The sequence below is a fragment of the Nesoenas mayeri genome (assembly GCF_963082525.1).
Source record: "Nesoenas mayeri genome assembly, chromosome: 1".
Taxonomy (NCBI): Eukaryota; Metazoa; Chordata; class Aves; order Columbiformes; family Columbidae; genus Nesoenas; species Nesoenas mayeri.
In genome coordinates this window covers 69,121,750-69,138,793 of record NC_137541.1, presented here as the reverse complement: position 1 = coordinate 69,138,793, position 17,044 = coordinate 69,121,750, and the positions used below count along the sequence as shown (strand labels likewise).

Below are 17,044 nucleotides of genomic sequence, written 5' to 3'. Positions count from 1 at the left end.
TTGCGTTTTCACATCACATGTCGTTTGCCTCAGTTTCCAGGAGACTAGATGTTAATTTCAAACAATTACATTTGCAGACATGACTGACCCATTTGATGATGGAATAAATGGGAAGATGATTACTTTTACTGAGCTACTGGGACCTGTCTTTTCCCCTGTGATCCCTACAAACTGTCTCATTGTTACTTTCCAAGTGTGGCTGGTATTACCCATGTCAGCAAGAGATGACTGCTTGTACTAGCTGGAGTTATTAGAAACTTGCTGTCTGTACACATCTGGTATTTTTCTGTCTATTTATTAATCACAGAAGGATAAAATGTTTAAGGACCAGGTACTTTGTCTTTCTAAGAAGGAAGTCTACATGCTTCGGGTTTTATGATTTATGCCTTTCCATTCCCTATGTATATATATTTTTTTAAATCATAAGAAAGATTAAGAGTTCCCTTGGACTCCCTTAGTCAGTAGTTAATCACTTCTATTCAGCTTATTTCTACCCTTCAGTGTTCTTCTTTTCTTCCTACTAAGGTACACAGCAGCAATCTGTTTCTTTGCACAAGTATTCTAAAATAACTGATTTCCTTTAATATAAAGATCATATATAATGATATTCCTTTAATATAGGATAGGAGGTGAGTGACTTCATGATGAGGAAATAATAAGAAAGTCTTACTAAAATGTAACATTCAACAATTAATTTGTATTTACAGAGTTGATAGGAGCAATATGCTAACCACAAAAAAGCCTGAGGCTTTTATACCAGAGTATTACTCTTTTTGCCCTTTTTTATCTTCTTACCTGTGACTGACGAATATGATACTTTTAGCATCAAGTGTTCTACCTCATATTAGAGGTGCCTAAATAAACTGTTGAGAACACTTCATCTTGAGGTGACATGGCTTATACATGTCAAACGGCTTGTCTGAGGTTAGGTGGGAGTCAAATTTGCCTGACAAAATAATGCCACTACAAGAAATCTTTGAGCTGGGTGTGCAGTACTCCATCTTTCGTGTGTTGTGCTCTTATGGAGCAACAGGACTTCTTCTCAGACTCCTGTTGCAATAGAGAATGTTTCATGGTGAATCTCCTCAGTCTGTTGCCTGTCTGTGCAAAGGCTGGAATTGAGAAACTGTTAACTGGTAGAGATTAATACAAGCATAGAAATTGTCTTATAGTGGTTTAAAAATAATTCATGTTACAGTTGGACAACTGTAACTATCAAACTGGGTGAGAAATAGGGATGTGACACTAACTTAAGAATGGCAAACTTCTCACTTGATATCTAACTTTTGTAGAAACCTAAGTTCAATGACAAAATTTTCGGGCAGAAAAAGCTTCTCTACTTAGTCCAACCATTTTGCTTGCCTAGCCGTGTTACACTACATTCAACTTTTAGTTAAAAAAAATAATGACTTTTTGAGTTTTCACTAACTAAATTATAATAAGAGTACATTCTTTATACACATCTATTTGAGAGCTTTTGTAGTTCTAATTATTTTATTTTTCTGCTATGGCCTTGTTGGTGATAAGTTTGCAATAAATCTTAGATGACAGTTGATGCAGGCGCTAATGTATTTAACTGTTAAGGCAGGAAAGATAGAAAATGTCTCCTTTGAGAAATTCAGATTTTGTTCAGCATATGCATTTCCACTATAGAGAGAAAAAAATGTAATAAAACTACTGTTAAAGTCCTGCTTTAAACTACTAGAAATACATGATAGACTGAAAGAAATACCTGGTATTTTTTTCTTCACGTGCTGTTTGAAAACCAAACCAGATTTTCTTCCATTTAGCTTCAATGCTGAGTTTTCCTATTGAATTGGGAAGGCCCAATTCAACTTTACAAAATAGAAAAAGATCCAAGACATAAATATATCTTGAATAATTCAGAAGCAACTTATTGAAAAACATCCACTCTCAAAACTTAATTGAAGAACTCTGTCATATGGAATACAGATTTGACAAAAAAAAAGGGATCATGAGAGCAACAAATCTGTTCATCATCTGCATGGCAATACTTAGTCATCTGAGTAATATAATCAGAGAGTGCAATGATATAGACATTGAATAATGCAGGGCCAGGAATAAAATCTGGTGGAACATCAGCTGTAAGTGAAATTGACTTGATTAAGGATGGTTGTATTAAACAAATGAATGGTCAGACAAAAATAATGTTAGCCAGCACATTAACTTCAATAATACATCTAGACTACAATGAATAAGCAATGGTGATTGTGAGTACTCAAAATACAAGACTGACAGCATTCATTAGAGCAAATATTAAATTCTATTCACAAGTACATGTACCTTATCATTTTGGGTGAACAATCAAGTGACACCATTTAGTGGGGGTCTCCAGTAAACAGTTATAAGTCCACTCTGACAGTAAAAAACCCCTTTTGTTACCAACTTTTGGTAACATCTTCAAGACAATAAATGCTCTGGGAATAAGCTAGTTAAACGGACCTTTGTCAGTCATCACAATTATAATGACAAAAAGGGCATGCAAACAGACAACTGGAACTGCTGCAGATGAAGGCTGAAGAAGTGGGGAAAGGAGCCTTAGCAGACCAGTAGCTGGTATAGATTATGTTGGTAGCTCAATAGAAAACTGGATAGAAGGTTTATCCCTTGAGATATGATATGAAATTGATGATACAAAATTTATTTTAAATTTCCTTGATAAATTTTAGTGTTAGGAAAATATAGGAAGATGTGGGAAACAATCTCAAGCTAAATATTCAGTTGACTATTTTTCTGTACTTTTTGTTTACCGTGCAACCTGGTCTTGTTTTCCCTATTTTATTTACTTTTAATTAGTCTTTATTAAAAGGATCTCAGTTTCCTATCATGTGGTGATTTTTAAGACTTTTGAAGATTTTTAAGGCTCTGAACCCTCAGCATATGATATCACTTTGTGAATAACACAACTTTCCACAGTATTTTTGTTTAAATATACAAAGGCTGTATTCTTCATCTGTTCTTTTCTCTCAAATTGTCTGGCTGATTTTGTCTGCAATCTGTGTAGTCATATGAGCCTGTCCTGGAAACAACCAATTAGCTTAGATTGTCCCTCCTCTTGCCAATGTGGAATATAGTTCCCCAGACAGAAGACACATGCTTGATTTTAGCCAAAAGCTGAGAAAAAGCCTCCTGATCTTCACCAACTGAAATATAAACTCTCATCTGCTATTAATACATTTTCAGCAAATGATTACCGGAATATCTGCTCATGCCCAGTAAATTTTTACTTCCTTCTCTTAGTGTTGCCTTCCCCAGTGGATGGATGAGAGACATTCTGCAGCTTGTTCTGCTCTTAAAAATAACATCAGTTCACATTAGCTGAAAATGAGGTAGTGATCTTTGTAGTTCATGTTGCAGCTATAAAGGAAATAAGAACGATATGCTTGCAATATGAACAGTAGGATTTCCATCTAACTTGTTTGTTTGTTTTTTGTTCGTTTGTTTTGCTTTATTCAGGAAACATCATGAAACATTCAGGAAATGTATGTAATGTGTGTAATGCATATAAGCATATTCCTATATTCCTCATTGAAATGGACACCCTACCTCAGCTTTCTTGTCTCACTTCTAAATTTCAGGACACATGAATAAATGCAAATAGAAATTTATGCTCCACTGAAGGAAGTGGACTATTCTGATCCTTACACACAGATGAGTGGGAAAATGCAAAGTGACAGTGTACCACAGCAATAAAGCACCCAAATTGTCACAGCTATGCAAAAATCATTAACCTTATAATTTATTTCCTGGATCTATGTCAAATCTTTCAAGCCTGCTCCTGTCCATTTCCATGTCTTTTCCAAAGTATGTCCTCAGATCCTCTTTCTAATCTGCCTCCTGCTTTTTATTCTGTGTATTTCCACAGCAACCATTAATCTGTATAATTTACTGATATAATTCATTTTTGTGCATAGAGAAAAAGTCTGTATCAACCTGTCTACTTTTCATTTTCATGCTTTTTGCAGGAGTGCTGCTTTCTGATCTTAGAGTGCCTTTGTGTATGTCACATGTGCTACCAGGACAGGACCCTCTCAATAGCCCAGATCACAGCAAACTAGATGTACAGAGGCCCACTTGTATAGTCTTGTGCCTCTGCACAGCATAATCACTTATTTACATAAACATTAGGCTCATGTCTCTCTTCAGAAGTTAATTTTGAATGATTTGTTTAGGATTGCTACTCCAGCTGCAGAATTTTAGAGCAGTGAATGCTGGGCCTGATTGCCTGTAAGGAACTACTGATCTGATGAAGTCTTCAGGAAATAGTCGGGCAAAACTGAAAATGTGAACCTAAAGTAAAGCCCAACCAGAAGAGAAGAAATATTTTTTTCTTTGTTGTTTTAGACAGGCACAAAAGCTCCTAATGAACTCAGATGACTTCCAAAATAACTGAGTGTGGAAGCCGCAGGCTTCAGATTCACACAGTTCCAAAATCTGGGATTGTAGCCTTCTGTCTTCATGGTGCACACACAGCTACACTGTAGGCGGAAGATTAATGGATTTTAGAGCAGCTAAAGATTCAGCTTTTTAAAGAAAAGGTCACTTTTAAACCCAGTTGTAACAGAAGTTGGTTATTCTCTCTGATTGCCTACTGTTGCATGTTTTAGAGTTGACATCTTGAAACCTTGTTACTGTGTTCTGTTGGATAATATTGAAATACATTGTTTCCACTATTTTATGTTACAGAATAAGAGCCAAGGATTGAGTTTTGTCCGTATACATGCACCTTGGCAAGTACTTAGTCGAGAAGCAGAACTCCATAAAATAAAAATGCCTACTAAAAAGGTAAGTATCTTCCATCCTCTATGGAGTTGTATGAATGAAGAAGGGTGGATCAGAATGGTAGTTAAATGTACACAATCCCGTAGAATTACTTTATTTCAAAGCCAGGACAAAGGAACTGCTAGGCCTATTCTTTCAAGTTACTAATTATTTTGAGATGATTTACTGCTCAGAATCAGATTTAAGATGGGATTTTCAAGGTGATTTCAAAGGCCACAGAGGCAGCTGGCTGACAGACGGCATTCAGAAGAGTGATGACAGAGATGAGTTTTAAGGAGGGTTTTGAAAACTAAGAAGTCACTGGCTGTTTGAATTTTTGTCAAGGAACTTTCCTCAAAGGTGAAGTGCAGTATGGGAGATAGAATGATGGCTAGTCATTACCTTAGGATTTCTCTAAAGTCTGGAGATGCTGAGAAAGTCTGTTTTGGTGCTATCAATGACTTAGTCCATCCAGAGTTGCCCATTTTCAGAAGAATTTTGGCTCACTATCCTCTTTACAGTCGTAGTAATTGAGAATATCTAGAGCTTCCAGCGAAGTTGCTGGAAAATATAAATTCTGAAAAGCAGATCCTGAAATTTGTGGTCCTGCAATGGTTTAGTATGCTGGCCAACAACTCCACTAAGGTGAGTGCAACTGCCTTGTGCTTTCGGTTAGTAACACTCGTCGGTTGAACTACTGATTTTATTTTTTTCCCACAGGGTTGTTGTTTTGTTTGTTGTCTTATTTATTTATTTATTTATGTTTATTGGTTGTTTCTACTCAGCAAAAGCTTTGAAAATGAGTAGGTTTGGACAGCTGCCGTACCTCTGTTGTTTTTGGCATGTTGATAGATATCTAGGTCCTTTCTAGAAATGGACTTACATATTCAACTCCTCTCTTTGATCCCTTCTCAACTTTGTTCCTTTTGTTTGTTTTTAGTACCTGCTAATTTCTCCCTCCTTTTTCCCTCATGGGAATTTTCCCCTCTTAGCTTTTTGCAGATGCACCAAAGCAAATTTTGCACTATTTTAGCTGAGGAATGTTGCCATCATATTGTTCTACTTTAGGGTCTCCAGGAGCCAACAGTCTCTGGTGGCCACCCTAGTCACAAATAGTTCTGCATCCCCTTTGCTTCTCTGAATGGGAGAAAAAATGCACAATAAATCGTAAAGCCCTAAAGACACTGAATCATCTGGGGTAAAGACATCTGAAAATATCATCAAATTACTTCATTTAACTCTTATCTATTACATTATTTACATCATTATTTTCTTTAAAGCAACACATTTCAATGAACTAATTAGGTCTGTGCACACTTCATGTGGAATGTGGTTGTCATATATTGAAATTTATTGGATAGTATGACAAATATTCAATGAGCAAATGGACATGCAGTCATTGATTAGACAGTTATGAAAACAGTCCTCAAGTTTGTACCTGTAATTTCTTTTGGTGTATAGAAGATGAAATTAAATATATCTACCAATAAGGAAACCAGATCTCAATTTTCCTGAAAATTCACTCTAGGGTAATAAGTTATTTTGTGTAACTTAAAAGTGTTATGATATTTTTAAGGAGAAGACTTCTGACAGCTCTTGTAGGCTACATTATTTTTCTGTTATCTCAACAACAGAAATGGAGCACTACCAGTGTACTATGAGAAAGCAAGCATGACAGGAAAACTATGTTCATGTCTTCAGTTTATTTTGTTTTGTTGGACCAACTGGAAGCACTGGCCCTTTCCCATAGCTGTAATGTCTTCAGTATTAGTGAGCTTTGGTGGAATGAGTCACACAGCTGCAGGGCTGGGTTGGAGAGCTATAGGCTCTTCAGGATGGATCTGCAGGGCAGGAAAGGTGGAGGAGTTGCACTGCACGTAAGGGAGAAGTTAGACTTGAAGTTAGGGATGATATGGTAGAGAGCCTCTGGGTGAGGATTAGGGGGACTGAACTGTGTCTACTGTGGGACTAGGGGGACTGTGGGTGTCTACTATTGATTGCCTAGCCAGGATTATAGCACTGATGGATTAATCTATAGGCAATTAGGAGAAATATCTGGATCAGTAGCCCTTGTCTTTATGGCAGATTTCAACTTCACAGATACTAACTGGGATTATCATACTGCTGTGACAAGCAAGTCTGAGAAATTCCTAAAATGTGTTGAAGATAATTTCTTGTCACAAGTATTCAGTAAGCCAACTAGGAAAGTTGCCCTGCTAGACTTGATATTTTTGGACAGAGAAGGACTCATGGGAGATGTGACAGTAGGTGGCTATCTTGGCCACAGTGATCACAAAATAGTTCAGTTTGAAGTTTTCAGTGCAATGAGAAAAAAAAGTTCAGCAAAGCTGTTACTTTAGATTTCAAGAGAGCACACTTTAAGCTACTCAGGGATCTAGTTAGCAGTGTCTCCTGGGAGTCTACCTTTGAAGGTTTAGGGGTCCATGAGTGCTAGTCATTTTCTAAGCAGCAGCTTTTAAAAGCACAGGAGCAGGCAATTCCTGTATGTCATAAGTCAAAGAAATGGGGCACAAAACCAGTTGGTTGAAGAAGGAACTCCTTATGGAGCTCAAGAAGAGGGAAAGGGAAAGGGAAAGGGAAAGGGAAAGGGAAAGGGAAAGGGAAAGGGGAAGGGGAGGGGGAAGGGGAAGGGGAAGGGGAAGGGAAGGGGAGGGAAGGGGAGGGAAGGGAAGGGAAGGGAAGGGAAGGGAAGGGAAGGGAAGGGAAGGGAAGGGATGGAAAGGAAAGGAAAGGAAAGGAAAGGAAAGGAAAGGAAAGGAAAGGAAAGGAAAGGAAAGGAAAGGAAAGGAAAGGAAAGGAAAGGAAAGGAAAGGAAAGGAAAGGAAAGGTTTTATCTCACAAGGGCAAGAGGATGCTGGGACAGGAATTAGCAGGGCTCATTTAGAGAGCTTTAAACTAGATTCAAAGGGGGAGGGGGTTGTAGATTGGCCTGCATCAGTGGAGCAGCACTCTAGAATTGATGAAGACTTGGAGGTCTCCCACCCCACTAGGGTGAAATCAGTGCGCTCAGCTTTCTCCCTGAAATGCGTGTACACCAATGCACGCAACATGGGGAGTAAGCAGGAGGAGTTAGAAACCTGTGTTTGGTCAGGAGATTAGGATCTGGTGGCAATTACAGAGACATGGTGGGACAGCTCACATGACTAGAATGTGGTCATGGATGGCTATGTCCTTCTCAGGAAAGACAGGCCAGCAAGGCAAGGTGGTGGAGTTGCCCTTTACCTGAGAGAGCAACTACAATGTATTGAGTACTGGTTGAATGGCAGGACTTAAAGTGTTGTAGTGAATTGGACTGCATTTGGCTGGTGACTAGTCTCCAGCACTGTTCCTCAGGGCTCAAATCTATGGCCAGTTATTCTCAAAATATTTATTAATGATCTAGATGCAGGACTTGAATTCACTTTTAGCAAGTTTGCTGATGATACTAGGCTTGGAGGTGATATTGACCCTCTTAGGGGACAAGAGGCCTTGCAGAGATATCTAAGTAGATTGGATCATTTGGCAATAATCAACAGCATGAAATTCAAGAAGAACAGATGCCAGATTCTGCGCTTGGGACAGATTAATGTCAGGTACAAGATTATATTTGGAGAGGAGCAGCTAAAAAGCAGCCCTGCAGAAAAGGACCTGGGGGTGCTGGTAAACAGGAGGCTCGGTATAAGTCAGCGGTGTGTGCCCTGGCAGCAAAGAGGGCAAACAGCACCCTGAGGTGCATCAAACAGCACATAACCAGCCAGTGAAATGAGGTGATTATCCTGCTGTATTCTGTGTTGGCACGGCCTGAACTTGAGCGCTGTGTACAGTCATGGGCCCCACAATTTAAGAAGGATGAAAAGGTCCCTGAATGCATCCAGAGGAGGGCAACAAAAGTGCTGGAAGGGCTGGAAGGAATGTCCTATGAGGAGGACAAAACTCACTTTTGGTAAGGTTGTCTGTGTTTCAGGAAAAATACATTCTTATCTCTGAAAAGCTCCCTAGCACTTTGCATCAATTTGATCAGTAAAAGCTAGGTCCTTGCACTTAAACCTGACACATGGTCATGAGCCTGGGCATTCTAGCTTCTAATGGCATGTGTACACGTGCTGTCAGACCATACTCGCAACAGCTACCTAGGAATAATTTACTCTTCTGGGGCAGTATAATTGGCAGCAGGTAAAGTCCCTTCCTGCATTGTCTGCTCCCTCTGTTCCCAGTTGCAAAGTCAAAATAATTACTCTGCCTTTCTGTCATCTTCCTGCAGCTCCTAGTTTAGTTAGTAAGGATGTTTCTCGAATTAATAGTTCTGTACTGAGTTTTCTTCCGAAAGTTGCTTGTGAACAACAAGAACTTCTCTTTCTAACTGAAACCTTTATGAGTTCAGGTGCTTGCTGTTATATATGAATATGTCTTTAGAGAAGACGCTTATTTTGATTACAGATTTAAACACACATGTACAGCAAATTATTTTTGTTTGTTTGTTTCAGTGGATTTTTTGAAGTGACATGCTAATGAACAATATTTTATTTGCTCAGATGTATGAAATCACAGAAGAAGGGGGAGTACTCAAAACATTAAATGAAATATGGTGCAAATTGACTGAACCTCTGCAACCCCAGGTGCCACAACAAGAAAATACCAAAATGAAAAGTCTGTCTTACCCATTTTCCAGAGAGAAAATATATTTGTGAGTACTTAAAATTGTGATGAACACTGAAGAAAGCTATAGCATAATTTTGGTATTGTCATTTTTTTCTACCTGAATTTCAATGAAAATTCAGAAATTCATTGAGTGTTTATAGAAATCCTGAGAAAATATGCAAATTGTCAGGGGGGATAATACTTCCAAGTGATAAAAACATACGTCTGCATAAAATTAGATTTCTTGAAGACCAAGTAAATAGATTTGAAGTAAATGAACATGCATTGTCACTGGGTTCAGTTTCAGAGGATTAACAGAAATCTAAGTTGCAGGGACTTTCTGCTGGTGTTCTACTTCCTTCTGCTGGGCAAGGCACTGGAAGTAGTGCAACAAATAAAATACCTATGCTTTTAGCTGGAAGTGTAAAAATCCTAACAACAAATCCCTGATTATTTGGTTAATGATATTTCTCTCTGTTTTGAAAAAAGAAAGAGCTTGTAAAAATCGGATAATATTTTTCCTCTTGATGGATTTATTATAGTAATTAAAACTTGGTTAATAATGTGTGAGGAATTCTTGACACCTGCCCTTTCACTCAGAATAATATTTCTTGTCCCAGTTGGACATAAAATACTCCTCTTCTTTTATTTATTTATTTATCTATTTTATTTTTTTTTTCCCCACACGGGTGTCTCTTTGTATTTATGTTTGACAAATAAAATTCAGTAATTAATATAATGACCTACCATGTCATTTATTGTCCTGACTATTTTAATTAATACTGAATACAAGTCAAATAGATTGAGAGGAATAAATTGGGATGGCTAATTTCACATATGATGATTTTAAGGTTTAAGGGAATGCGTAACTCTAATGGAATAATTATTTGAAAGCAAGTGAAATGTTGACTGGTTAGTTGCCTGGGAAAGAGTAATGAACATCTGCATTAGGGTAGTTGAAACCTAATAACATAACCTCAGAATGTTATAGTGTTGAGGGTATGTTATAAGGAAAAGATTAAAAGGTCATCTTGTGTAAACAATAGACAAGCTCTCCTTACCCAAAAGACATTTTACATTAGCTAATATTTTTCCATTTTTATGCCCACTATGATTGCAATCTAGGTAGAACTCGGAATGACTACGTCTTAAATAGCACATCCTGTTATGCTGTACTATTTCATTTATATTTCCTTTAAGTATCTGTTTTTCTTACTTGCTGTGGTTTCTAAATGATTTCTAAATCAGAATCTTATATTTTACCTTCCTCATTATCATCATGTCTGAAAACATAACTGATTTTTTTTCTTTCCAATGTTTTAGGTATAACGTTAAAGACAAAGACACCTTTTTTGACAATGCTACCCGTAGCCGAATTGTAAGTAAACAAAAGTAACATATAATTGACTTCTTGTGCTGAATGGGATTTGATTTAATAAAGAGCATTGGTGACTATTTTGCTGATTTCAGGAGCTATGTATTTCTCTGTTCTTGCAAAACACTATGCAGTCATAAGTACTTAAGAGATACCCTCCTGGAGCTGCCTGCTGGTCCAGGAGTCGGAGATGGTCTGTAGGGAAACACTGGTACTGGCTCCTTCCCATAGTTCAAAGTTGTTATTAAGCCCTGTTTCCTAATTTTTAACCAGATTTTGTTCCATAAGAGGACCTCCTGTACAATCTTGTAGTAACTGCCTAGCTCCAGCAGTCTTTGGTGAGAAACCTTGTGTAATGTTGCTGAGATCCTGCTATGTTTCTAGGATGTTGGTGAGTCAAGATTCCTCTTTACATATGCAAAGCCAACTCCTCCCTAACACATTATATTCATCCATACACACTTAGCTTTCATAGATACAGCATACTTAGCAATCACTTTATGTGCACCTTGATGTTATACTTCCAAATATGAAAGACAGATAAATGTGGTTTTTTACAAAGTTGAATTTAGTTTTGATTTTCCTTAGTGTAAAATTCTCATTTTACCTGAAGTTCTTATACTTCATTTATCTTTAAAAGGATGTGACACAGCAGGACTTAGTCTACAGATGTCAGGGCAGATAATCCACCAGTAGGAGTTGTCATAGCATTTTTAAGCATTAACTAGCGGCCTCAAGTCAGGCATTTATATATAAGTAAAACATACAATTTAAATGTAGATGCAAATGAACTCTACAGAAGCCTCTTATTTTAAAGTTCTATATTATTGCTAGATCCATGATGAAAATAATGCTAAAAGACAATTCGTGTGCTATATCACTGCTCTTTTCCACAGGTACATGAAATTTTGAAGCGCACACCTACAAAGGCCAGAAACAGCATGGGTAAGGAGGAGAGAAGATAATTCTACATGCTGTTTTAAAAGGAATTGTTTGGATATCTCACAGAATATTTTATTCTCCAGCAGAACATAGAAGTATGCTTGCACATTTCCAAAAAAATAGAGATTGAAACAAATGTTTTTTTCTGAGGAATAAAATCAGACTTTCTGGTCCATGGTTTGGATAGGACAAGGTAATGGGAGCTTGCTTTTTATTTCTACAGCTGCAGGATCCAGTATATAACTTGCTTTTTATGAGTTGCTATAAAATTGGATTTGGATATTATATGACCTGGTTTTGAAAATTCAGATGTCAGCTACAATATGTTGCATTATTTCTTCTGGGAGCAGATTTTTCTTGCCATTTCAATAGAATAATACATCTTTCCAGGTTATTTTTATCACCGCATCTTTAAAAATTTTGTCCATGAACTGCACAATGAAACGTGGTTAAACTGTGACCATTGAAGACATTCTGTGATACTTCTGGGTTAACTCTGAAATATTTGGAGCTTTTATTTTCTTGAGATTCAGAACATGGACAAGTGTACTTATTTTATTCTCTCTATTGTTTTCTTTCATCTGTCATGATATCATGACATGTATCTCTCTAATGGAGAAGAAGTGATAGTACTTGTCTGGCATGTTTTCTGGAAGTCCTTCTGTAATTTTGACCACTTACATGCAGATCACAATATTCTAGGGTAATATACCTGCAAAGAAAAAATGTGCTATAGCAACATATTCCCGCACAGTCTTGGTGTAACTGTGCAATGAAGCTGCAGTAACAGATTTCTTTGGGACAGCAGCTGGAGTGAAAAAAAAAAAAAAAAAAAAAGTTTTGTTTTGTTTTGCCTTTTTTATTTTTTTTTCCAAATGATATGAAAAACAAACAAACAAACCAACCAAAATACTTTCTCTTTTCAACAAAAAAATAATTGTCTTTGTCCAGAACAAATATTTGAAGTTATGTTTCCTTTAGAAAAAGAGTAAAGATGATTGAGAAAATGTCAGGCATTCTTCATTAAGGTGCATAGACGAGGTTCTTTAGGATATTGTTTAGTGCTAGATAGAGTTAGGTTATAGTTGGACTCAATGATATTGAGGGTCTCTTCCAACTTAAATGATTGTATGATTCTAAGATTTCTAAAACATTGCTCAGCTGATGTCTGTTTTGTTCACTGTTTTGTTCTGCTCAAAGGCTCTGGTGGGGCAGCAGAAAGGAATGGTATCTTATTGTGCTGGATTGCTCCACTTGACATCCAGGGAACCCTCCTGGTGTCTGGAGAGACCATGAGTTCCCTGGGAGCTGTGGAGCCTGTGCAAGTAGATGTCTCTAGAGTGCAGGATTTTAGGGACAAGGCAGTGTAAGGTATGTAAAATCAGAAACCTGAAGTCCAGCAGGGACACTAAGCCTATTGACAGAAAAGCCAGCCCCTGGAGCTGAGGCTTCCCCAAGGGAGCCAGAGAGACTATATAGAACCTCTCGAAACTCTTAAGACTTTGTAAGTTTTGGGGCTGAGAGAAAGCTTAAAAGAAGTCCATCCTACCAGGACACAGTAGGAAGGGAAGGTGCATTTTACCAACGATTTTTTTCCTCTCACAGATTTTGTCCATTTTAATATCTTGTTCTGGTTTATAGTGTAACAAAAGCCATCATTAAAGATCAAAGCACTAGCAGTGATTTTTTTTGTTTATTTGTGTTTTTTCACTCCAAGGTTAAAATACAGCCTGATCCATGTCAAGCTCAGGTCAGCTCAAGGTCCAATTTAACATGAAGCAAATATTTATTATTTTGTTTGTTTTTTTGTTTTCTTATTTTGCACAAGAGCTAAGACAGTGATGTTGGAAGGACTTATAGCATTCTTTGGTTTTCATACACATGTGCTTCATAATGTAGGAGGAAAATAATACTTCAAACATGTTTACTTCTTTATTTTTACATCTGCGTAAGGCTGAATCTGATTCCACTCCTATGACATTACACAAGGAAGGCATGTTTTCTTCTAGCATAACTCTGAACCATTGTAAACTTTCCAAACATTGAATGCTTTCAGTAGAGGTCTTGGCATGGTCCAAATATGAAGACTTCCTGTTTCTATTAATGTATGTAGTGATAAGGGTATTTTCCTTTGTACCAAGGGAGAAATTTATTGATAATGTCTGTCTAGTATCTGTGACCAGAAGTTTTTTCCCAAACATTTCAGAATAATAGTTGTGAAATTTGACTATGGAATATTTTTCATCCCTAAAGACTATCTAGCTGGTTATTTTTCACTGGACATCAAAAGCAAAGAGGTCTGGAATAAACTACTAGTCTTAATTTTGTCATCTTACAGAACAATTGTTTTCACCTGCAGAGGCTGAAGACTGGCAATGAGAGTTATAGGTCTTGAGAGCTAGTAGTGGCCTTGTGTCTGTCTATAGGTGCTGTAGTCATTATCTGGGGATTCAGTTGCTAAAGCCCTTGTAGCGTGTGGTGACAGTAATATTGCCATGTCCCTGTATCTTCCTGTACCTTTCACCATACTTCCTGTTTGCAGTCTTTAGGACCCAGTTGTTTTTGTCCTGGTACACCCAGCTTTCCAGAATAACCATGGATTTGGTGAGCACAAACTGATTTTACATCTGCAAACAAAGAAGCATTGATTCAAACTTGGATTCAAAATTTGTGTGTTGATATGAGGAAGGATAGAAAACTCAGCGGTTGTTTCAGTGGCAACGAGACTTGATCTAACATTAGTTAATGAATGGAAAAGGTTTATTCAATCACAAATTTATGTGAAAGTGTTTTTTTAATTGTTTGGGTGAGTTAATGAAGATCTGTGGTTCTGATCAATGTCAGGATTCAAGAAGGACTCCCCAGATCTTTCCCCCACAGTCACATAACTCTTTGCTGTCAGGATGAGAAAGTGGTCAAAACAATCTTTCTACCACGCTAGTTCACTCAAGAAAAAGGACTATATGGAAATGAGCCTTTTTGTGAAAACATGTTTTCCACAGCTAGGTGGTTCTAGGTTGGTGTATACTCATCTTGGCATGATTTTGAGTATTTCCAGGAACACAGCTCAGTCCTCTATGTAATTTCATGAAATGAAATCTCTACTAATTTTTGCTGTTTAACTGTGCCTAGAGGTTGACCATCTTTTTTTTTTTTTTTTAGGTATTAACACATTAATAGCAAACAATGTTTATGATGCAGCATACCCACTACATGATGTACGTATATAGCATTAAAATCTAGTTCTCTGACAATATAATTCAATAGTGCATGTTTATTTCCTGTAACAATGAAAATACGTTCTAACTATGTGATTCTAGCATGAAAACTCTTACATAAGTACATTTCAACTTGTGACCTAAAAGTAAAATCAACAACGTAGGAACAACTGAGCAATCTTTTCTGGAATTCTATGTAGTTTTACAACCGTTACTTAATTATTATTTTTTTCTCTAGGGTGAATATGAAGGCCAAAATGATGACATGAATGAAAGAAAGGTAAAATATATTGCAAAATTAGTTTCATATTAGCTTTAATGTGATAAACAATAAGTAGTTTGCCAAATGCTATCATAAATCGTTAGTCAGTGTTCAAGCATGTAAACGTTTTTACAAATGCATGTATTTTTTGCATTACTTCTTTTCCTCTATTTCCGCATATAAAATATTTTTCACAAGGCTTTTTATAAAGTGTTCTTATGAAGTATTTCAGTGAATTTAATTTGATATTTACATCTTTAAATGTTACAATTTTCCTCCAACATGCATAGACAAGATTTTTCAGCTGTCAGGAAGCAAAAGTTGTTGAAGAACTTATATGTTTATTTTCTTTCAATAACCAGACGATACTATGGAACAATGGTTACTAGAATAAAACATAATTTATTTTTCATTTGATTCTGCATTCAATTAAATTATATGTAATTTCTAAAAATCTGCTTCCAATTATTTTGTAAATAAAAATTTTCTAACTATTAAATTACTTTTGAAAATATATCACCCACCAACTGTCTGCACTAGAGAAACGAATGCATAATCAAAGACTATAGGAATCCAGACTGTTTTTAATATATTTGCTTACTATTAAAAATGAGCAAAAACATTTAATTCCTGTAATCCACTAAGATCCATTCCATATTGTTCACATTGTTCTCTAATGTTTGCTGTTTTGTTTGGTTGTTTTTTTTTCCCCTTGATATACAAAAAATAGGACAGGAAAATAAGAGGGAAAATTGCAGGGAGAGAAAGAGGGGGGAAGAATGATGAAAATGAGAATGCTTAGACACTTAAAATATTTTACTATGTTAGGAATTAAATTGCATATGTTCTCAGTGACTTGTACATCATTTCAGAAATGTTTTTAACTCTGTGGAATTACATGTTGGTATATGCCATCTGTTATTGAATTAGAAGAAGAGGTAAGAAAACATCATGAATTTGGCAAAACACACTGTAGTCCTCAATAGTATAATTGCCAAAAATGATAATTATTTGATAACTTGAAAGTAAGATTGAGTTCATAGGTCATACAAAGAAGTTTGATTTCTCCAGCGCTGGTTTAACAAGAACATAGAAACGTAATCTTCTTTGTAGTTTTTGGTAAATAACATTAACATTCAGCCACTAGATGTCTTCATGTGCCATATACGATTTATTTTAGCATGTGAACCTTGATAAGCAAAAGAGGTAAAGTTGGAAAACAATCTATAAAGAAGCTTGGATATTTGTGTCAATTATTTTGAGTTTTTTTGTTCATGAAGAAATTGTCTACTCTGCACTTACAGAATTTTCTCTGAGTAAGTGGTAACAGTGGTACAGTAATGGACTCTGAAAGTCAGCTACATAGTTTACTGACTTTAAAGGTCAGCAAAATTTTTAGAGAAGAAAGGTAAATAAACATTAGTCAATGGAGAAAGATTAGGTACTATGGAAAAGGATGGGGAAAGAGCCTAAAAGGACTAGTGTCTGGAAAAATATTCACCCTACTAGTTGTATTTTTGCTGTCTTCTTTTTATGCTGCCTATTAGCCTCAGTTATGAAGTGTTAAGTATTAAAAACATAAAAGGTTCTTTCCAGAAATACTTCATTGATTATTCACATATGTCTCTGCTGCCTAGCCGTTGAATCTGCTGTAGTATTTCTATGTATAACATCATCTGTTTTCTATCTGAATTCAATAGACCCAGTGTTTAATTTCCTGAAAAGCCCTGATCAGGTTTAAAGGAAAGGAGGACATTTTTCAGCTTCAGTTTTCTCTACCCATTTTTATTTTGTTCATTTTAATTTATCTGTATCTTCCATTTCAAT

The 17,044-nt window shown here is 36.5% G+C and overlaps 1 protein-coding gene across 1 annotated transcript in view; it reads left to right on the top strand.

Moving 5' to 3' along the window:
- ANO2 (anoctamin 2) overlaps positions 1–17,044 on the top strand; it is a gene marked incomplete at both ends in the record, with an annotated part of 178,682 nt that overhangs the window by 23,047 nt on the left and 138,591 nt on the right. Inside the window, 6 exons of the mRNA XM_080356136.1 lie at positions 4,708–4,806; positions 9,315–9,466; positions 10,744–10,798; positions 11,692–11,740; positions 14,900–14,955; positions 15,194–15,235. Coding sequence (XP_080212262.1) covers positions 4,708–4,806; positions 9,315–9,466; positions 10,744–10,798; positions 11,692–11,740; positions 14,900–14,955; positions 15,194–15,235 — 453 coding nt within the window. The remainder of the gene's footprint in view (positions 1–4,707; positions 4,807–9,314; positions 9,467–10,743; positions 10,799–11,691; positions 11,741–14,899; positions 14,956–15,193; positions 15,236–17,044) is intronic.